Below are 23,417 nucleotides of genomic sequence, written 5' to 3' on the forward strand. Positions count from 1 at the left end.
TTGGTTGTGTTCATACCATTTTAGACTTTGCCAACTTATGAATATGACATGAAAAACGCATGAAATAGATCTTAATTCATTTGGGCTTTGGGCAATGTATGGCTTTTGGTGTGTTGGATGGAGGATTAGAAACATAGTGTTAACTCTTATTTATTTTCTTATATTGTGCACCTTGGTCCACAATATACGGACTGCGACTGAACCCACTTCTTTTGTATGAAAGTGCAATTGGGTGTCACTAGATCACAAGTTCTTAGCATTCTTATAAGCATTATATATAATATAATTTGCCAAATTCGAGAGTGGTGCTTGCATTTTTATAAGCATCTTGAGCCCAACATTAATCTAATGTAAAAGCTTATGGACGTGTTTTACAGCCCAATTGGTTGAGTTTGCAAGGCCCAGATTATGTTGATTCATTGGGCTTCTTCGGAATGAAAACCAAGTCAACACAGTATATCATTAAGTATTTTTATAATCTCATTACTATTACTATAATATAATAACTCAATTGGATAACTCAAGTGGCAAATAAGTTCTCACAACGATTCCTTTTGAGCCAGCTCATGTGCCTCCCAGAACGAATAGACCGAGAAAAACCTAAAACACCTCGTGAATTTCAAAAAAATAACCATAATATAATAGCAACTAGAGGTGACCAAATTTGGCCATCTTTACAGAACTAACTGAAGCATGGAATTGGGCTTATTACGACAAAGTTATCCTCCTATCTAGGATTCCAATAGTCCAATCCAGATTGGATTAGGATTAAAAAAAAAACTATGACTCGAGAAAGAGCAGGCCTAACGAGGCTGGCCTACTAAGACCCGTGGCGTGGGCTAGGCCATATATATATACGTATATATATAAATATGATTGACAAGATAATTTTATTCGAGGTTTGGCTATTTACTATCACGCTTGATTTGTTTCAAGTCACGTTGGTGATTGAACTGGACCTGATAGGAGTGATAGGTGAACAGACTCATCAAGTGGACAACATTTTTTGTGACGTCTAACAACGAAGGTAAAACGATAGATTCATAGTCCGACAATGACTAATCCAGCAGTACCACTCGAAAGTCGAATAAACATGAGCTCTGAGCAGTATGAGGTGGGGCATATGTTATTTGTCATGGGCAATTAAATTGGTTTAAATGGGCCAAACCTGTTACTTTCCACTTGCCCAACTTGTTTTCAGAAATGACCTGATTGGGGCCCATCTTTCCATATGCCAATTTTATTTTATTTTTTATTTTTTTTGGCGAATATCACCCGATATTTATTTTTGAGTTGTGCATTCTTATTCGAGAGTAGAGTTATTCCGTAAATTTTACTTTTTTAACGTAATGCATACATAAAATTGGTTTATTGACTTCATAATTGTATTAGGTGTCTGCTTGTCAATTGGTTCAAACCGATTAACTTTTTCGTTTGAAAAGTAGAGAAGAGTTCAAAATTTATCTGATCTACGTGTTCGTATACTATACACTTTAATTTGTATACCCATCAACCGAGTTTAAGTAAATCTAATATGATTATTTTATGCAGCAATTAATTAAGATTCCACTAATTAATAATAATCCACCAAGACAAAAACAGATCAAACGTTGACCACTTCTGCCGACATGCTCCTCATACGTGTACATCCACGTTTGACCGACTTAGTACAACAAAACAATCGTTGAAATAATTTACCATGTCGCAGGAAATATTAATAATGCAATCTGTCTTGCATAGTTGCATTGTTATTGTGGGAAAAACAAGGAATTCAATTTGAATGGTTAATCTTTTTCTTATTATTTTGAAATTTGACTTTCTTGTTTAAGAAAATCAATTCATAATCAATAATTTTAATTTGTCTGATCTCTAAATATCTCAATTGATTATAGGTAAGGACTACAATCACATGATTTAGTATTACTCACTACACTTCAACTGTTTCTAATTAAAATTATGAACACGAATAGTCAATATCACCTCCACTAAAACTTGATCTCATAATCTTCTACATGAGAGAGTCACTACATGTCATTTGAGCACTACTTTTGTCTTTAATTAGTTGCGTTGAGTAGTGAATATATAAGTGGTATAGTGGTTTTGTGTATGGCGATTGGAGGCTAAATTAAAGGTGATGATGAGTGAGCTACTAGCGGTTCAAGGCGATGTGATTAGGGTTTTTGTTGATAAGGATTTGCCCCACTCAACTATTACTGCGCCCATTTATCATCACCTGCAAGTTCTTATCCCATTTTCTCCCGTAATCTAACTGGGTTCTTCCTTTTTGAAGTCGGCTAAGTACGTTATTCGAGATGAAAACAAATAGGATAATATTGAATACTCTACCTTTCTAAATCATAATGCCATGTTTGAAACAAAAGAATGGTAATTCTTTTCCCATTTAATTAAAGGAATTCATCGGTAAATGTTGGACTGTGAATTTTAAACTAACGGTTAATATACTACCTGAAGAATAACTTCTCATTTCTGACTTTGCGCTTGTTACCAACTACTGGGATGCGTGTTGGTAAGACTAAGAAGGGTTAGGTTAGAATAGGTATTAATTTGTAACTAAAATTTATTTAATAATTAAGATTAATTAGTTAAATACTTTTAAAATTAAATACTACCATTACCAAATAATTGAAATTGAAAATATCTCACCAATAAGTATTCTTGTGATACAATTTAAATCTCCACTGATCCGAAATCTTATATTTATTATAATTCTAAATTTTATATGAAATACTAAATACATAACATTAGCTTAATGTTCAAATTTCTCTTAATTTTTTATACTTTATTTCATTTTAAGTTTGATAATTTATTAGTAACCAAATAATGAATTAAATATATAAAAAAAAAATATTTAACATCAATTAAGTTACTGAGAATTTACCGTTTTACCCAGTCGCTTTTACCCATTTGCAGGAGATATATAAAAGCCGGTTTCTGGAACCCAAACCCCCCCCCCCCCAAATATTTCCCAGAAAATAAAAATACTTTCTTTCTCCCATCATTTCCAAGAAAATCTCTGAAAAAAGTTTTCTTTTGATTCAAAGCAAGAAATCATGTGCGGAGGTGCAATAATCTCCGATATCATACCGCCCAGCCGGTCGTCGCGCCGGCTCACCGCCGATTTGCTCTGGGGACCCGCTGATCTGAGCAGCAACAACGGCGGGAAGAAGAAGAACCGCAACAGCAACTCTTCTGGAAGCTTCTACTCGAGGCCCTCGCGATCTGGTATTGCCGACATCGATAATGACTTCGAAGCTGATTTTCAGCATTTCAAGGACTATTCTGATGAAGAGGTTGAAGTCAAGCCCTTCGATTTCTCCGCTTCCAAGCAGCCTGGATTCTCTTCTGGTAAATCTTCTATTTCGCCTCATTCTAGGTCAAGTTTGTTCTTTTCTTAATTTCCCGTGGTCTTGAGCATATGTTTTGTTACTTTAGGTGAATTTCCGTTGATAATGGTTAATTTATCACCTATCAATCTATCATTTGTATTTGTGTTCATTTCATTGAAGATTAAAATAATTAAAAAATTTCCCCTTATTTTTATTACCATTTGTATGATTTTTGGGATAATTTGTACAGTATTTGGTAAATTAATTTTCACTGTAGTGATGGTTGATTTCAGGTTAAAGTTAATTTTTTTTTGGCCAAGTTAACTGCTTGCTTGATATTTTGGTCAAAATTTCCATTTTAGTATCCATTCTCCCTGTGTTTATATCCTTTTAGAGAAGCAGTAGTCCTTGGGAAATTGTTGAAGGGGATAAACTTAAAAAAAGAGAGATTTGTGAATTTGTCTATAGATTGAATATGTTTGATGTTTAGAGAAAACTAGTGGATTGCCAGCTCTACTTTGGGATGAGAAGTTGTGATGTTTTTCAGTATATGACTTTCAAAATTTATGCATTGATAATCAAAAGCTGTTTAAATACGTGCTTCTTTGAGGAATAATGAAAAGATAGTGCCTTGAATTTCATGGCTGCTTCCAAGGTGTTGTAAATCATAGTTGGATTTCATGGGTTTACTTGATGTATGTGATGCTGCTATTAACAAAATTTTTGTGTCCTTTTATACATGAAGGCTCCAACTCTGATTTAACCAAGGATACTGACAAGTCCTCAAAGAGGAAAAGGAAGAATCAATACAGGGGTATCCGACAGCGTCCTTGGGGTAAATGGGCTGCTGAGATACGTGATCCAGTGAAAGGTGTCCGTGTCTGGCTTGGAACTTTCAACACTGCTGAAGAGGCTGCAAGAGCTTATGATGTTGAGGCTCGGAGGATCAGGGGCAAGAAAGCTAAGGTTAATTTTCCTGATGAAGCTCCAATATCTGGTCCTGGATGCAATGTTAAGCCGAATGCTAGGAAAGTGCTTCAAAAGGAGAGCCCACAGCCTGACATGTCTTTCACGAATATCATGGACAATGCGTACTATGAACCTGTGAACTCGCTGGATGAGAAACCGCTAACAAAACAGAATGAAATCATAGATGTTTATGCTGCTCCAGGAGATATGAGTCACACATCGTATGCCCCATCTGATACTGCCAACCTCTTCTTCAACTCTGAGGAAGGAAGCAATTCTTTTGGCTGTTCTGAGTTGGGGTGGGGGGACCTTAGTTCAAGGACTCCCGAAATATCATCTGTATTGTCAGCTGCTGTGGAAGCTGATGAAGCTCTATTTGCAGAGGAAGCCAACCAGGCAAAGAAACTGAAGTCTAGCTCTGAAAATTTGGTGGCTTCTGATGGGAACACTCTCAACAAACTATCTGATGAACTCTCGGCTTTTGAAGCAGAGATGAAGTTCTTCCAGATCCCATATCTCGAGGGAAACTGGGAAGCATCTGTTGACACCTTCCTCAACGGAGATGCAACACAGGATGGTGGAAGCGCTATGGACCTCTGGTCCTTCGACTATGCTCCAACCTTAATGGGGAATGAATTCTAGACAGCAGAATTTCTCCCCTTACTGGCATTTCGTGAATAAGGCTTCATGTGAGTAAAGCTTGATAACTGTACTGCTGTTTAATTAGAAAACATTTATGCCCCAAGAATGAAACTTGATCTGTTTATGTTTTGTATAGGTTTGCTTATGTTTGCCTGAAGACTACAGACAGCTCAAATATGTTCGAGCCATGACGAGTGCGTGCATAGGGGAGTAAATATTGTTCGGTTTTAATGAAACTCTCGAGACTTTAAATTGAAGGTGTTTAAAATTTGATGATGTCTGTAAGGATGATGAACTAAACTAAAAAGAACAATAATTTTCCTCCTTTATTTATATATCCTGTTGCCATTTTCCCCATTGTCTGCTAGGTTGTTTATCAGTTTTGTACTCTGCACAAATGGAGATTGTTCATTTCATCTTCATGGTGGAAAGATTCCACCATTAGAGTCTTGTGCTTTTGCCAACCTAGTTTTCCATGTACAGTTAGACAGTTAAGCAAATAGTATTGGCATCTTTTATTACTCATGGTCATGGGTGAATTCTACATTGACTGTTCTCATTCTTGAAAAGTGCTGCCATGTGTTGCTGTCAATTTGGGTAAAGATGAAAAGTGGAATCTTTCCATCCACCATGGTGGGTGAGGGGTAAGTAGGTAAATTCCAGTCATTGTTGTTTTTGTGGTTGGTGTATGTGACGTATGATGGTGATGGGGGGCTGAAAATGTTAGCTGGAGATTATGGAAGTGAAGGCTGAGCCGCCTACTATACCCCACACTCCAGTCTGCAGTTTTTTGAATTGCGTAATCAGTCCGTGTGGGTTCAGATCAGTGGCTCTCTCGAGTTCTCGTGATTGCTCTCCTCCTGTTTAGTGTGTGTGTGTGTTTTTTTTTTCCAGCAAACTGTATACTTTGTGCATAAGGGCTCTAATTCAAAATCAAACTCTCAATGTTTCTGACTGGAATATAATTGAACTTCCACATTATTTTGAAGCATGATTTAAATGATATTTCTCATGTATTAGACTAATGCCATGAAAGCTAAATTATAGATTCTTTTACTCACAAAGTTGGCCAAGCTTTAAGGAGTCTCACGAGAATGAATTTACTTGAAGAAAGGAATAGGATCGGAAAGTCCTGGCCTGTTCCCAAAGCAAAACATCAAATTCCTCATCCCAACACAATTACAAACCATTTCTCTTTTCCACTTTAATCTAAACATCATTTGCCTAATTAGAACATACAGTACAGCAATTACCATGAACCAAACCAGATTATTATCATCATCATCCAATGTTGTCTTCATATTTCCATCAATTCTTCCACGCATTCTCCTTCAAAAAATTCTCCCTCTTCCTCTCCCTTTTCCTTCTCGCCATAACCCTAACCCTAGGATCCACTGCACTTATCCTCGTCTTCATCCTCAAGCCCCACCAGCCTGTTTTCTCCCTTCAAGCCATAAGACTCGACTCCTACAATCTCGACGTCTCTAACTCAACGCTCTTCTTCTCGTCGGTTTTTTCTCTTACGTTGATCGCCGGAAACCCTAACAAGTTCGGCGTGGGGTATGGCCCCACTGTGCTCCATTTGTTGTACCAAAGCGAGGACATAGGAATGGTCATTGTGCATGGGTTTTATCAGCCGGCTCACAGCCAGAATTTGACGTTTGAGACTGAAGCACTGTTCCATTGCGTGAATGTTAGTGAGATTCTTTCTGGGATTTCGCGAAACTCGGGAAATGATCCTTTTCAGGCCTCAATAGTTGGTGATGTTGTGGCCCAGGTGAGGCTTCTTCATTTCCACTTGCCAAAGGTCAAGGTCAGTGCTCTGCATGCATGCATGCGTAGTGTATAGTACGTAGTTTCGCGGGTCAAAGACTGAAATAGGAATAAAATTAGATTTGTTGACAAAAATAAAAAAAATTTGAAATTTGTATTAGAATTTGTAATTTTTATTAATGTTGACCTAGACAAAAGTGAGACTTGTGTCTGATGTATTATACACGACACACCCACTTGCCTCTCATGTATAAAAAAAATAAAAGGATTGACTTAATTATAATTTTTCTTTTTTAAGATTTGACATATATGGTTTATTTGCAGTTAGCTTTGGAGTGTAATATAAGTATTGATCAAGGCTCTTTTATGTATAGTGTTGAAGCGCTTCACAATATGAAGGCTGTGAAAAATCACACGGTACATAGACAATTGACCCATATATAGACTTTTTTATTTTTATTTTTTAATTTACTTATACTGAATTTTGTTTATTACTCTGTAAATTTTGAAGATATCTCTTCCAATCAATTGGCAAAGCTTCTCCAAGGAGTGTTCCATAGCGGTTTACATTTAACATTATGAAGCATGTACGTCAGCAAGTGAAGAAATTTGAAGCAATTTATGGATTTTTTATTTTATTTATCGAAAATTGATGGGGGTATTACGGCAAATTATACCATGGACAACTAACATTTAAATTCCGTATCTATAGTTAACAATTTTTGTACATACAACTATTGTATTATGTGTAAGTAATTATCAAGTTATTTATTTACATGTACAGAAACAGTTAACTATAGATACATAATGTGTTAACTGTATATACAAAATTTTTGTATGAGCTTCGCAATACAATATGAACAATTTAGGTATTACGTGGCCCACAAAATTCATTGAACCTAGAAGCTAAAGTCCAAGACCATGGAACGGATAACCAATTGGCCCATGGGCAAAAGGTGACGAAATTGTTTTGTACTTCTTCTCTAGCTACTTGATTTTTTAAATTATATTTTTACATAAAAATAATAAAATAAAATTCCTAGCTCTCAGCCTCTCACATAAAACACAAACATCAATCATGGTGAATTCATTCACAAGCTGTCCCCACTTATAATTGGACCCAATTTTATGTAATTAATAAAAGAAATACTATTGTTTTGATAGGCAGTTGACTTGTTGGCACATAATTCTCTATCAAAATGTCACAATTTTTTAAGTTTTACCTCCTTGGACTCAACTTGGAGTCCGTAGTCCTTTGTCTACTAGAATTAAAAGGGAGGCTTTATTCGTAACGCATATTTGTGTATTGATAGCAATTTTTCTCATAAAATTAAAAAAAATAATTAATGCTTACTCTCAAATAATGACTGTGAGTTTCTCTCATAATGTATAAAAGTAAATCGAATTTGAAAAAAGGGAGTGTATAATATATCATCTTAGCGTACAGCAAAAGTGTAGTGTAACTAGAGGCAGGCCACGAGCCTGGTCCAATACGAGAATTCCAACGCATGGGCTTCTTATAGGTCTAGACTATACCAGACCACATGTATATAGAGTGGTCCAAACTCTCCAACAAAAATCCTTTTCAGCTTTTAACTAAAACAAAGACATGCTCTTTGATGAACACCTGATATAGTTTGAGATTTTATCTAAGAAGTCTCGAAATTATTCATTTGCATAGTTTGTTGGTTCAAATGCATAAAAAAATATATGCATAGTTTGATTTATTTAAATAGACTACCAAAATATAATGATAATTGATTGAGTGATTTAATTTTTTGTTTACTGAAACAACGACAATCTATCTCATCATTGTCACACTAAATCACTAATCACCAGTTAGGTACCCTAAATTTACAAAACTCGCTGTAATAGTTATGTTCTGTAGTAGTAATCGTCTAATTAACATGTCTTCTCGGATAGTTCATCACGGGAAGCAATGAGATCATAAAGCTAAACCCAACATTTCTCGTCATCTATTGTGGTGTCGGCATTCCCAGTCTACACTCAAGGCTAAAACGGACAATTCACTCCGGCGCATTATTTATCATCACCAAACTAACAATAATAATACAATTTGGTTTTCCCAGTAACGTCTACACTAAACATTAAACCACGTTGCCTAATTATTTTCCCCACGTGCAAAAATGCGGACAGTGAAATTGGTCCGTACTGCCCCCGTCACAGTCACCGGACGTCGCCGTTTCCAGGCTGTCGGGATTTCGATCGGAGCTCCAGCTCGGAATCGCAGTTTCTGGTACTTTCTGTTTGCGATAATTGAGGTTGTCTCATATGTGGTGCGTAGACACGTGAGCGTCACTGTCGGCGGAAGCTATGAAAGACAGATGGGTGAGGCAAAGTTCGGCGTCCATGCCGTTTCACATGGCCGGGATGAAACGTCATCCATTTGCCACGTCACCGCCGTTGAGCCTATCTCCAAGTGGTGTGTTGCCCAGCTGGCCCCACTCCATCATAACCCAGTCATGAGACTTCCCTTTAAAACCTTAAATGCGTTCTAAAAAGTTTTGCCTTTTCTTTTCTTTTCTTCATAAAATAGGGGAATACAAATAAAATCAATTTTCAATTTTTTGCTTTTAGGCCCTAAAAATTACATTTATATAATTAGGAAACACCAGTAAGTTGGTAATATCTACTTTCATGAATCTTCTATATTCCATGGATCTTATTCATATTACTGTATACTCATAACAAGCAATAATGATTCATCATCTGTTTACACTGTGATTCGCACGCCAATCAACAGTAATATCAATTTATTTTATAAAAAAAAAAAACTTCTTACTAGGTACACTAAATAAAACAATAATACTATTATTAATGCCCAATTGAATAATTTGATGTGTCTTTCTTATGTTGGTTTTGTTGTTAGCGGTTGTTTTACTATTCTGAATACTTTAAGTGCTCACATGTAAGTTGGTCAGCGAACCAGTTCAGTTCGCTTACGAGCTCTTGCTAAGCCAGTTGATTCTCATGCTGGTCTTTGCTCATGGGAGGATGAACCTTTGACTTTTGTTCATGCTTTTTTGAATAATAGTATAATACAGATTGTTTGGTGTTTGCTTTCCAAAAAAATTATAATAATACTACTCTTAATCCATTGAATTGGCCATAGTAATAATTGTTACTTTTAATCATTCATTACTAATTTAATTAATTTTAATCTCACGAATTTTATAGCTTAACTAAATTTAGTCCAAAACATCTGATATACCCCACTTTCACTAAGTAGAAATTTTCACCATTCTTACTTGAGGTGTGTTGTGGACATTTTGAATTAAATTTGATGAGTTTGGGGGAGTCTAGAGATATCAAAATGTGTTGGTTCAATTGAGTGGGGTTTGAATAATTATAAAATTTTCAAACTCTTTTAACCATAAATTTGTTCAAAATAACTAAATGCATGTGTCAATAAAATTGAAATCATGCATTCAATGCGGTAAATGTAATACTTCGACATAAAAATTGAGTGTGTCTTAATATAATTATAAAATCAAAAATCAAAATAATCCAAAAAAATATATATGAACGTATTACAATAGTCGAGCGATTAAAAGTAGTACAAAAGTCCACGAAATAATGTCTCAAAATGAGTGATTCAATGGGTCGAGTATGATTTTCGCACATGAATATTACACGCTCAATTATTGCTAATACCATTTCGGTCGAGCCAGCCACACAAGGTATTTTTAGTGTGACTTTTCTTTCTTCTAAGTCTTTTTAGTATAATTTACCTATTTCTTTATGATTTGTAAGATGTTATACATAAATATAACTTATTCAATATATGCAATATTGACTGCGATTTTTTTTTTGGTAACTAAAAAATAAATAAATAAATAAATAAAAAGTCCACGAAATAGTATCACCTATGACCACACTACACCTAATGATAAATGAACCTAGCACAATTCTTTCCCCTCTTGTCTTCAATTTTATAATTATGTTCTGCGATCTTCAATTTCGACAGCCAATGAAAGTAATGGGTAAACTAATACTCTATCGTGCATGATGAGAATTTGAGCAAGTAGGAATCCTTTTATTATTATTATTATTATTATTTTAATACAATTATATTAAATGAAAAGAAATGAAATGATTGAACATCACTCAATGATTGGCATGAACAACAGTGGCAGCCGTAATGAATTGAAGGGTGGTATTTAAGGAAATGGTTTTGCATATACTTCCTCAAATGCCCAGTTGCCCACTGAAAAAGGATAATCGTTATTTTCTATTTATAGCAATTAACATTCCATAAGTATTATGTCTATCAACTTATCATTCCCTCTTCACCTCATTGTTTTGATTTACGAGAAAGTTCATAATCACATGTTGAACTATGAGGGCGATAACAAGAGTTTGATTTACGAGAAAGGTATTAGCCATGAACTCTATTAAGAGAGTATTAGCAAGAAGGAAAATACTATGTGTACTCGTATTTTTTACTCTCACACACAAAATCTTGATGTAGACACTTGTATTGGACCCATATGAAAAATTAGCTTATCAGTGTTCTCTATGTCAGGGAGTAAGATTTGGGAGTTCATTTACTAGAACTCTAGCAAGAATCAAATTCGTGATCTTTAAGTACAAAAGTTATGCTATACCCATTTGGCCACCACTTCTTCGCCTCATTATAGATACTACCCGAATGTGTGGTGTGCTTTGGGTGAAACACATTTTATGATCTAAGTCGGCAAAAAACTACGAGAAGATAAACCAACTTAAATTGTCCATAAATTACCCATTCAACCCAATAAAATCAATAGACGTCTATCTCTCATATGGAGTCAAACTAAACATTGTGGTTACCAAGCTTCTTTGCCTCATAATTGCCTACAGCTCAGGGTGTCTGAGTTGACTCGTCCAAATCCTAAAAATGATATGAACTTTGAAAATTTGATCAAAATAGTAAAGAATTTATTCGTTGTACGTTACCAAATTAAAGAAGCCTACTTCAATATGACAATATGTTTTGGTTTAAAAAGACAAGAAAGTAGCGGCCTTTAATTTAACTGTATGTGCATTATGGTTTTTACTTTTCATCATCATACATTCATACATATTAAAACATCATAAATAATGCACCATTTATAAAATCAATTTTAATAGACAAAATATTTTATATGACTTAAAAATGAAAAATATTAATTCGAATTATGCTTCTCGTATATACCATGCAAACTTATACTGTTAGAGTATATAAATAAATAAATAAATATATTGATAATATATATATATATATGTTAGTTCAATTCTATTTTAAATATATTGATAAAATTTTGACACCTAAAATTCTATTTTAATCTAATATACCAAAATTCAACTAAAAGAGAGTGTACATTTTTCTACAAAAGGCTGAAAGGATCAATATTCAAAAGTTCAACGGAGAAAGAAACTTCACTTTTCTGCGGAGTATTACTTTCATTTAATTTATTTCAAATCTCATTACTGAATAAACTAATGATTGCTTATTATTTCACTAATTACTACGCAATTCCGATATTTGACCGAGTCATAATCCCTCCGGTCATTCAATTCGAATCAATCAATCATACGCATAACTAAGGAAAATACTCCTCGTTTTCCGCAGCCATAAAATTTTACTTATTTTACTAAGATAATATATATTTTTCGCCAAAAAAAAAACATAGTTATTATTATAAGGTAACACTTATGTGAGATTGTATTACAGATCTAAATTTCTACAGATAAGTCAAATGTTTGATTAATGGATTAGATTTTTAATATCATTAATTAAATATTCGACTCGTCTCACGGGTCGGTCTCATACAAATTTTTGTATAAGTCATAAATCACACTAAAAATATAATAGGTAATGAATTCAATTGAGAATTTTTTAAATGACAAATAAAACTCGCAGTCATTATCTAATTGTGTGTATATGAAAAATATTGATTGTGTATTGGTCCAAAAATCATACCCCAAAAAAAAAAAATCACACATGTACAACGATCTTGATCAATATTTTAATATTTCTTTTATCATATCGTATTTGTTGTTATCCTATTTGCGCAACTAAATATGGTATTTTACCAATCATTATTATGTGGACTATGTCCAAATATGTCCAAACAGTTTTGTAGACCATACTATAAAGTAATGTATATTCGGTATACAAATAATGTACTTTTAGTTTATTAAAAATGTACATTGTATTAAAAAATACATTATTTAAGTACTAAAAGATATTATTTTGTATAATATACATTCAGTACACAAATAGTGTACTTTTAGTATATTTATATACGTGCCAAGTACATTGAGTTCAGTTGACAACTCTAAGTGTTGATTATGTGGGCTACACCAATGAAGGGAGTATATTAAATAGATATTACCTTATATTAGAGTCATATAACATGTCTTCTTCTATTCCTAAAAACAAAATTCGAAGTCTTATAAAATTGTAATTCTTTTTTCACTTAATTTTCCCCTCCAACCAAACTCCACCGCAAAGCCACCTGCCAATTCTGCCATTCAATGGTTACTAAAATAGGAATGAATTCTCCATGTCTCCCTGCCCGATAGGCCAATTCTTATACACCACGATTCGATTTGTAAATTTTAATTCACAATATTATTCAATTTCTGCCCTCTGTATCTTAGCTGTACGAAACCGAAGAAAAATTTGAGAGTAAAAACATAATTATATTTCCTTTTTTTTTTTGGGTGTTATATTTCGCGAAAAAACCGCAAATTATAAGAACAAAAAAAATCCATAATTCCGCATTTTGTGTGGATGTCCTCACAGAAGCTCGCGTCTCCCACCTCTCCTTCGATCCGTCTTTCTTCTTCTTCTTCTTCGTCTTCAATCCGTGCTCAAACTGTTTTGATCTCTCCACCACTATTTCTCTCTCTCTCTCTCTCTCCCGTTCTCTCTCTGTCAAGGTTTCTCTCTCTCCCTATATATATATGTATATACATATCTCGCTTGGTGTTGCTAATATGTATATTTTGTGCGGTATGTGATTGTACGTGTTTTGCGTTTGTAGGTTGGGGCGTTGAGCCGTTGAAGGTTTGGCCCTTTTGGATGCAGTTAGTGTATTAGAGGTTTTGTGAGCTACACGATCTGGTTTGGAAGTTTTTGATATGCGACTGACTCGTTAACTCGGGCCGGGGACTCTGGATCGGAATAAGCATGGTAGGAGCAGACTACAGCTATGGAGCTCCCTATTTGCAGAAATTCAGGCTCTACGAGACTCGCTCGGTGCGTATTCCGTGTATATTTCGTTTGTTTTGGTTTATGCTATATGCGCAATTATGTGAGTTTGTGATTTGTTTCTCTGAATCCGATTTTAAATTGATTTTCGTTAACTGTTTTGTTTTCCGTATTTTCGTAGCTTTACTAAGGAGAATCCTAGCATTTTATGATAACAATTGTTAATTTGTTATTGCGGTTTCATCTTTCAAATCCTCTTGACCGGAAGGAGTTAGCTTTTGTGCTATGCGGAATGTGTGATTCAGATCAAAGAAGGGTTAAGGATTTCAAAGTTGTGAAAACATTAACTTATGGCTTAACTTGTAACTATGGTGCTTGGTCATCAAATTATTTGAAGGCGGGCTGGATTTTTGTTCTAATCAAGGGTCTTAGCATTTCATGTTTGGAAATTGGAATTGTGTACTTGGTCAACTCCCATGGCTCATTTCATACTGAAGTATATTAATTTCAGGGACTTTCTTTTAAAATTGGTCTCCATACTGATTAGGGGATTCCATGAACAGTTTGACAAGAGAAGAGCTCAAATGAATAACATTTTCATCTTCGTGAATGCTGGTGTCTCTGATTTTTTTTATTTATTATTTATTATTATTTTTTTGGATACATTTAGCTAACCCAACAGCTGACTAAAAAGTACTAGGAAAGCATTTTTCACTAGGTTTACCTTAACAAGTGGTAGGGATTCCACCTTTTAATTAGATACATAACCTCAAGTTTTTTCTTTGTTGTTTTTAAAATCTTTTTGTCCAAATATGATATTTGTTGTCTTCTAAACAAATATTTAGTGTATATGTGGTTTCTAATTAAACTAGGTTTAAAGCTTCATTTAGTTATCGGTAGATTTGTTGCCAGTGCCAATAGATAAAAAGGAGGTAAGTATTGGAAGAAAGTGAAAATTCAAAGATGTGTTTTGCCAGTTTTACATTGTAATGAATCTCTGGTTTCAATAGTATGCATGGAGTAATGATTTTAGTTTCAGTACCCAGATAATAACTATGAGTTCTTATGTTCTATAGAACTTTTATATGATTGGACGGGACAAGAATAGAACATATTGGAGAGTCCTAAAGATTGACCGAACAGAGCCATTGGAGCTAAATATTCATGAAGACCCTACAACATATTCAGAATTTGAATGCTATGAACTCCTGAAAAGAATACACGAAGGAAACAGGTCCACTGGTGGGCTTAAATTCGTAACGAATTGCTATGGAATTGTTGGTATGTTAATCTTCAGCTCCCTGTCTCATAACAATGCTTTGCCTTTGCACAGAAAAGGAACTATATAATTCAGAACAGAACTGATCATTTTTTTCTTTAGGTTTTGTAAAATTTTTGGGACCTTATTACATGCTGCTTATCACTCAAAGAAGGAAGATTGGCACTATATGTGGTCATGCAGTCTATTCCATTGCAAAGAGCGAGATGATCCCAATTCCCAGTTCTACTGTGCTATCCAATATGGCTTTTTCTAAGAATGAGAACAGGTCTTTTGCCAATTCTACGTGTAAAAGTAAAATGTTCATGGTACATGTGAGGAGACAGTATAGTTATGTTAACAGTGCTTATTTTTTGTATCTCAATGAGTAATGTGTTTCATTGAGTGGTCTATTTTTTTCATTCTTTTATTTTTACGTTCTTATTGGACAATTTCCTATTTTTTTCCATCTTTAAAGACATCATATGTGTTGAGGTAATTTCGATACCTGTGGATACGTCCTTCAGTGTAACAATAGTTATAGCTCTAACAGAGAAGCATTGATGTGATGCTCATATTTAGAGTACATCACAGCCTTCAGTTATGTAAATCTTCTGTAGTTAAATTATTTTATAGACCCCTTTGGAAATTTATTTCTGGCAAATGTACAGGGGCAAACCACACTGGTGTCCTGATGTTAATTTTTCATGTTGAATGAGGCAAGGTATCACCAGGGTTGCAGGGGGACCTATTTATATTAGCTTATGTTTTTAGTGTTTTTTCCTCTTTTAATTATTATATTAGCAGCATATTGCACTGTATTTACTTGCATTTGGTTTTCCTCCATTCTTTCTTTAATGTGATAGGTACAAGAAACTACTACGCACTGTGGATCTCACCAAGGACTTCTTTTTCAGTTATTCCTATCTCATTATGCTTAGTCTTCAGAAAAACCTAAGCAATCATGAATCAGGACTTGTCCTTTATGAAACAATGTTCGTATGGAATGAGTTTTTAACTCGTGGAATCCGCAATCAACTCAAAAATACTATGTGGACTGTAGCACTAGTTTATGGCTTCTTTAAAGAGGTATTCATTATTTAAGATTTTAGGCCAATTATTTTATTTTTTCCCCTTTGATGTCATCGTGTTCCGTATTGGTCTATCATATTTTGTTGTTTATCATGCCATTAACTTTCTTTCTTTGTATTTTGATCCAGTTGGAGTATATTTGTCTGGTATGATAATTTTTTCTTTATGTTTTTTTTTCATCCCTGACTAACAAAATAATACTTACAGGTGTCACTCTCAGTTTGTGAAAAAGATTTTAAGTTGATCCTTATTGCCAGACGATCTCGTCACTATGCTGGAACCAGGTACATTACTTATAGTCATTGGTTTATTTATGATGTTTATATGCACTTTTGGGTACATTAGACAGTTATTATTGCATGATAATCTTCCTTGGTTTTTAGTTACTAAAATTGTGTTCTAATGCTTCTTTCAAAATTTTTGTTTTTCCTAGATACCTGAAGAGAGGTGTAAATGAGAAGGGCCGTGTAGCTAATGATGTCGAGACTGAACAAATTGTGGTTGAAAATGTTCCTGAAGGGTATTCTGTACAAATTAGTTCTATTGTCCAGAACCGTGGTTCGATACCTCTTTTTTGGTCACAGGAAACTTCAAGACTGAATATTAAGCCTGATATTATATGTATGCTTTAAATATACTTGAAATGTTATCATTATCTTGTTTATTCACAGTATAGTCCAATAATCCTCTCCATTTACAGTGTCAAGGAAGGACCCACGGTATGAAGCAACCAAACTTCACTTCGAGAACCTTATCAAGAGATATGGAAGTCCAATTATTATATTGAATCTGATTAAGGTAAATAAGGACTGTCTTGTATCTTCTTAATCTGTTCTGACATTGATTTATGCCGTATTCCTCACATTGCTCATGTAACAGACCCTCGAGAAGAAGCCCAGAGAATCTATTCTGCGTACAGAATTTGCTAATGCTATTGATAGTATCAATAAAAAGTTCTCTGAGGAAAACCATTTGAAGTTCCTTCACTGGGACCTAAACAAATTTACAAAAAAGTTAGCTTCATTCCTTCTCTTTATTTATTGGTTTATTTTTTATTTTTTATTTTTAGAGTTCAAAGATCCATTCGTGAAATTGTCTTTGTTTTTTCTTCAGTAAAGCTACAAGTGTGTTGATGGCTTTAAACAAGGTGTCTGCTAATGCATTGGAATTAACTGGTTTCTTTTACTGTCAAGTAACTCCAGCTTCAAGGACAGCAGAATTGCTGAATTTTCCATGTGCTAGGTAAGGTTACCTAATAAACTATTTAGTTAGATTTTCAGCGTTTGTGAAATTTTAGTTTCATACAATCCTTGTTCTGCTTTTATTTCGAAGTGATATAGAATTATAAATTGAAACTCTTGTGCTTAATCAATTATCACAGTATGGATTAGGATGTGTGGTTACATGTATAATTTCCTTAAAGCATACTTCCTTGTATTTATCCATGGATTTCCTTTGATTATCAAGAATGCAATGCAGGAACAAAGGCAATGGAGATGGTGCTGAGAAAGATCATCACAATGCTGTCAGGGACACTGACTGCTTGGAAACTGGATCAAACTGCAGTACAGATGATTTGCTTGGAGTTCAATCTATCAAGTGTCCAACCTTCCAGAGAGGGGTCCTAAGAACAAACTGCATTGATTGTTTGGATCGTACTAATGTTGCTCAATATGCATATGGGCTTGTTGCTCTAGGCCACCAGTTGCATGCTCTAGGGTATATAGATGTGGAGAACATTGCTTTGGGTTCTCCACTGGGGGATTCTCTAATGAAGATATATGAAGAAATGGGCGACACTCTTGCACTACAATATGGTGGATCAGCTGCACACAACAAGGTAATGTACATGATTTGGAAATAATAATTCCAGACTTCATGGGTGCAATTTCAATGTTGACATTTGTCAACTTAAATCCTATAGCTGAAGTGCTTTTTCTGGATGTTCAACTTTCATCTTGAAATTGGGAGTTCTACAAGTTTCTTTTAAATTTCACAGTTTTTATGCCTAATTGAAAATGCTCTTCTCTAACTGAAGTACCTAAGTATCAATTTTACCCAGTGTCGACTTTTGGTTTTTGTATATTTGGTTTCCAAAGTGTTTGGCTTCTTTAGATGTCTCATAATGCCAAACTTGTAATTTACAATAATGTTTATTTTGAACCTAAACAGATATTTTCTGAAAGAAGAGGTCAATGGAGAGCAGCGACACAATCCCAAGAATTAATTAGGACACTTCAGCGATACTATAGTAATGCTTATATGGATGCTGAGAAACAAGATGCCATTAATGTGTATGTCAAATACTAGTTTCCAAGTTTTCTGTGTTACCCATGTAAATCATTTTCACTTGCAATCATAATTTCTTATTTGTATTTATTAATCTGTGTCAGGTTCCTGGGGCATTTCCAGCCGCACGATGGTAAACCAGCACTATGGGAATTGGATTCTGATCAGCATTATCCTGTTGGAAGGCACAGTTTAGCTTTTGGCAGTATAAGGTATAACTAATTTGTTTTATAGTTTCATTGGTGCTTCTTCTTTTCTTAAATAATATTTCTGTGGATTCTAATATATGCTTTTGTTATGTGCTTAGGTCGAGAATCAAAAGGTCATTCTCAGATGGAAATATTATCTGTCCAACTAACTTACCTGTTGAAGATACAAGTAACAAACAGCAAGAAGCTTATGAGCCTCCATTACCTGTTCAGTCCACACCTGATGTCTCAACATGTGAAAGCGAAATGCCATATTCCAGGTCACTTTACTAATTATAGATGCAACTTAAATTGTCATGCAGAGGAACACTATCCTTGGATTATATATCCAACATGTTTTATATGATGGGAAATCGTTGTCATTGATATTTTCAATAAATGATGTACTGTAAGATCCTGCTTTCGGTGGATTAGATATTATATTCTGATTTGCGTTTCACATCATCTTAGTGACTGCTCAAATGGTTACTCGAAATGTGTGTTGCCAATACCCCCTTCTCTGCTCCAATTTTTATACCCAAAAACCTGTGTCAATCTTGTGGTGTGAATTTATCTGACCCCCAAAAGTTCAATTTGGGAGATGATGCAAACCTTCATCTCACTGTTATCTCTGATTTGGGGGGATGCCGGTTGTTTGTGGGTATGAAGATTAGAATTAAGTGGAATCAATGAGCAGTAGTATATTAAACTATTAGGATTTTGCTTCATATATTGTAGGTATACCCCCTCTATGTCTGGTAGGGAGCTCTTCTCCGAACCCCAAGCTGAGCAGTCCCTTGAACGTGGGGATTCCAACTTCTCAAATTTTGTAGATGTTGAGTGGCTTTCTTCATCTGGAAATTCATGTGAAGAAGAGACGTATGAGAGGTATTACTCGTGTTGCTTTAGTGTCGACTGATCTACTTGTAATAATTAAAGCATAACCCTATGTTACATTCCTGCAGATCTTCAATCGTAGGTTCCCCATCCAGTGGTCTGTCATCAGAAGGCGGCATTGGATGCGCATCCAAGGCAGAAACAAGCCTTCATGCCTACGACTCTGGATTTAGTATTAAGGTGAGAATTCATCCTTTATCTCGTAATTATGCTACTCCCATTACTACTCCAGCTTGATTCTCTAAACATATTGAACAGACTACTGGAGATCTCAATTTCGAAATGGCTCAAGAAATGCAACGCCGTGGTGAATTTTCTGATAAATTTGTGCACTGGGTTACATTTGGAGACATGCTCTTCCCGTGATGATGATGTTGGGGCTTCCTGACGCACTAAATTCATGTAAGACCATACCGATTCAATCAGCCCATCCGAAGGATGCGGGTTACTGATGCAATAAATTTACCGGCTACCAAGGTTAGAGATTTGAGAAAATATTGAGTTTTTGGTTACTACAGACAGATATGCCCAAAGAAAGCCATTGTAGATCTGCATCTTTATTTATTCATTTTCTAGTCCCCTTAGATAGGAACCCAAAAGTAAATATCCTGCATATTCTTTCTGGGACTCTTTGTTCCCATGCTTGCTAACAATTGTCAAACGTTACAATTTTGTATATATCAAATATCTTTGGTGACAAATCCCAGCTTGGTTTTGCAGTTTTTAACGTCCTAAAACTATAGGAACTCTTTAGATACAGGAAACTTCTAAAAATTTCCAAAATTGGAGTATCAAATGCAATAGCTAGTTTTATTCATTGTTTGTCCATAATGTTGGTGCGTTATTAAAAGTATTTATGGTTTGGGATGCCAATAGACGGGATCTTCAAAGTACTTATAATTAGGGATTTAAAGTATTTATAATTAGGAATGGCAAAAGATGAGATCTTTAAAGTACTTATAATTTGGAATGACAACCAGAGTGAAAAGTATATTCTCCGTTATTGTGACTGTTCAGTGTATTTATAAATAAGGAATTGCAATACAACAGGGTAAGAAACATACTCTTTCCTTACGAGTTGTGACCCTCCCCTCTTATTGAAGAATATTTTCAATTAACTCTAATTAAACTAGTAAATTTAGTATAATTTTCAATTAACTCTAATTAAACTATACTCTTTCCTTACGAGTTGTGACCCTCCCCTCTTATTGAAGAATATTTTCAATTAACTCTAATTAAACTAGTAAATTTAGTATAATTTTCAATTATAACTCTAATTAAACTAGTAAATTTAGTATAATTTTCAATTAACTCTAATTAAACTATAGTAAATTTAGTATAATTTTCAATTAACTCTAATTAAACTAGTAAAATTACTCCCTTAATCCCTCTGTCGCATTTTATGTATCTTGAAACTCAAGTTATCTTTAATCTAATTTTTCATAATATCAAGTTTAATATTAATATACAAAATTTTTCATAATATCAAGTGTAGAATTAATATACAAAATTTACCAATAAATAATGAGTAAAACAGATGATAAAATGGGACAAGAGAGTAATATTTAGGTGAAGATATTAAATATTACTCCATAAAATTTTAATTTAGATTATCAAATTTAATATTATCTTCATCTCCGTGAGTAAAGGTTTATGAAACTTTACAAACTCAAATATCTGTAATGAGAATATATAATTAGATAATATTGTATCGAACGAACACAAAAACGTTGACATATTCAAACCAGGTAAATAGTTTCATTGCAAGCACGTTGAGAACATCCAAAACTAATATCAAAATTCCCTACAACTAGAGAGACGGATAAGGTTGTAATACAACATATATAAAAAGAGCAAACATTTCAACTATGGAAGAAACTCATTCCCAGCCAGTGGGAGGCACATCTACTGCACCCTGACCTGGCACAACAGGTGGTGGAGCTGCGGCATCCCATCCTCCATCAACAATTGGTGCAGGGACTGGAAAGATTAGAAACATAAGATGCATTACATTGTTATTTAAAGAACAAAAATGAATTGACAGAACAGATTCAAGAACCGATCAGCACTTACCCTCCTCTCCAGCCCAACCACCAGCAACTGGAGCTGCAGGGACTGGTTCGGCGGTCCATTGGACATCAGGAATTTGACTCGATGTCCATTCACCACCACCAATAGCAGCAGCACCATAGTCTGGGTAATCTTGAATGGCAGGAACGTCTTCTTCCTGTTGGTCCTTGGCCTCTTCAGGCTCTCTGTAGAAGAACAAATCCACCTGGCAATGAAGATGAAGAAGATCGTGAGATGAAGAAATGAATATTGAATAATGCATAAAACATAGAAAAAGGGAGACTTATCAATACTACTAAAGCTATTACCATGATATCCCACTTGTGTCCAGGAGCAATAGCACCACGCATCTGCAGAACCATTCTCCCTAAGAGCCAGAATAGAACACCAATGCTGTGCTTTCCCTTGTTATTAGCAGGAATGCCAATATCAACATAGTGCATGGGAGAATCAGTGTCACAGAAAGCAATGGTGGGGATATTCCCAAGTGCAGCTTCCTTGATAGGCTGCAAACAGATTTTACACATACACAGTAAATAAAAGTGAATAAATAAATTAGCAAGATACAATATATATTGAAGTGACTGGTCATACCTGATGATCAGTTCTGGGATCTGTGAGGATGAGAAGGCGGGGCTCACTGTAGGATGTTTGCAACTGATTGGTAAATGTACCAGGAGTATGGCGTCCTGCAATTGCTTGAGCTCCAGTGTACTGAGCAAACTTCAAAACAGCTCTCTGACCATATGGTCTGGCAGATTGGACAATGATGTCCTTGGGATTCTCAATGGCAACAATCACCCTAGCTGCCAGTTGAAGCTTTTCCCAGGTCTTTCCAAGGTTAATGATATAGATACCTGATACAAAACAAGCATGAAAACAATCAAATACAACTGTTATTAGTTCAACTGTTATTTGAATAGAACAAGTCCACACATTATACAGTATCAAATAGCAACTTGTCTTAAAAATTCATCAATTCAACAGTAATGGTTACTTTTTCATAGTGATATTTTGAACGATTTCATGGTGGATACACACTGCACCATACACATTCTCAAACTTCATAAGGTATTGTTAGCAAAAATATATATTTTTTAGCAGAAATAAACAAATTTCGCTCACCAACTGAAGACAATGATGGATCAAACATCATGCCACATTAACTTGTAAGCATAACAGTCTATTTCCTCTAGAATGACCAGATTCAAACCAGTTAATTGCAATTTTCAGCAAGTCGCTTCACAACAAGTTCAGAAAACATTAACAAGATATTAAAAGCACACATATATGCGTAATATAATGACAGATCTATCCAGAAAATCTACGCACAGCACACAAACACTTTGGCATATACGCAAATCAAGAATTCAAGATAGACATGTATAGATACAGTTAGAGAAACAGCTGACCGTCATTTCGGCGCTTGAATACATAACGCTCCATCTGAAAGTCACAGTTTTTCGTGCCGAGTTGGACCTCAGCCGCCAACATCATCTGGATGTCGGCCTCCTTAGTCGTCAATGCTCTCGCCGTCGCCATGGTTGCTTTCTCTTGCTCTTTCGCTTGCTTAGCTGCCTTCTCAGAGGTTTAGCGAGAACAAAGAAGTGAAAAAGCACGGAGAGGAGGATGAGACGAAACCCTAGGCCATTTAAATGCATAGAACTCTTTGGGCTAAGCTCGGCCCATTT

General features: G+C 35.0%; 4 protein-coding genes across 6 annotated transcripts; 3 read left to right on the forward strand and 1 right to left on the reverse strand.

The window, feature by feature from the left end:
• Positions 1-2,971: 2,971 nt before the first annotated feature.
• LOC116010339 (ethylene-responsive transcription factor RAP2-12) lies at positions 2,972-5,483 on the forward strand. Its single transcript, XM_031249698.1, has 3 exons — positions 2,972-3,366; positions 4,093-5,005; positions 5,095-5,483. Exons 1-2 carry the CDS (start codon positions 3,072-3,074, stop codon positions 4,956-4,958), a joined length of 1,161 nt encoding a protein of 386 aa, XP_031105558.1. The 5' UTR covers positions 2,972-3,071; the 3' UTR covers positions 4,959-5,005; positions 5,095-5,483.
• Positions 5,484-6,176: 693 nt separating this feature from the next.
• LOC116011434 lies at positions 6,177-7,407 on the forward strand. 2 transcript variants are annotated; one of them, XM_031250994.1, is made up of 3 exons: positions 6,177-6,771; positions 7,056-7,148; positions 7,243-7,407. In XM_031250994.1, exons 1-3 carry the CDS (start codon positions 6,247-6,249, stop codon positions 7,303-7,305), a joined length of 681 nt encoding a protein of 226 aa, XP_031106854.1. In that variant the 5' UTR covers positions 6,177-6,246; the 3' UTR covers positions 7,306-7,407. The 2 variants fall into 2 exon arrangements, with proteins under 2 accessions (XP_031106854.1, XP_031106855.1); XM_031250995.1 differs by having other exon boundaries at positions 6,177-6,735.
• Positions 7,408-13,480: 6,073 nt separating this feature from the next.
• Positions 13,481-20,375, forward strand: LOC116008809 (phosphoinositide phosphatase SAC2-like). 2 transcript variants are annotated; one of them, XM_031248710.1, is made up of 17 exons: positions 13,481-13,661; positions 13,766-13,980; positions 15,009-15,213; positions 15,314-15,479; positions 16,057-16,279; positions 16,490-16,566; positions 16,716-16,903; positions 16,983-17,080; positions 17,162-17,295; positions 17,396-17,524; positions 17,750-18,122; positions 18,455-18,576; positions 18,676-18,783; positions 18,879-19,040; positions 19,498-19,647; positions 19,725-19,836; positions 19,915-20,375. In XM_031248710.1, the coding sequence occupies exons 2-17, from the start codon at positions 13,912-13,914 to the stop codon at positions 20,020-20,022; spliced, it is 2,424 nt and encodes an 807-aa protein (XP_031104570.1). In that variant the 5' UTR covers positions 13,481-13,661; positions 13,766-13,911; the 3' UTR covers positions 20,023-20,375. The 2 variants fall into 2 exon arrangements, with proteins under 2 accessions (XP_031104570.1, XP_031104571.1); XM_031248711.1 differs by lacking the exons at positions 13,481-13,661; positions 13,766-13,980; positions 15,009-15,213 and adding an exon at positions 15,862-15,914 and having other exon boundaries at positions 15,352-15,479.
• A 957-nt stretch (positions 20,376-21,332) lies between these two features.
• LOC116006958 (40S ribosomal protein SA-like) lies at positions 21,333-23,356 on the reverse strand. The gene is made up of 5 exons (XM_031247500.1): positions 23,139-23,356; positions 22,321-22,583; positions 22,035-22,232; positions 21,730-21,931; positions 21,333-21,636 (listed from the first exon to the last, which is right to left on the reverse strand). Exons 1-5 carry the CDS (start codon positions 23,266-23,268, stop codon positions 21,536-21,538), a joined length of 894 nt encoding a protein of 297 aa, XP_031103360.1. The 5' UTR covers positions 23,269-23,356; the 3' UTR covers positions 21,333-21,535.
• Positions 23,357-23,417: the final 61 nt, after the last annotated feature.

The sequence above is a fragment of the Ipomoea triloba genome, chromosome 2, assembly GCF_003576645.1.
Source record: "Ipomoea triloba cultivar NCNSP0323 chromosome 2, ASM357664v1".
In the NCBI taxonomy this organism is placed as follows: domain Eukaryota; kingdom Viridiplantae; phylum Streptophyta; class Magnoliopsida; order Solanales; family Convolvulaceae; genus Ipomoea; species Ipomoea triloba.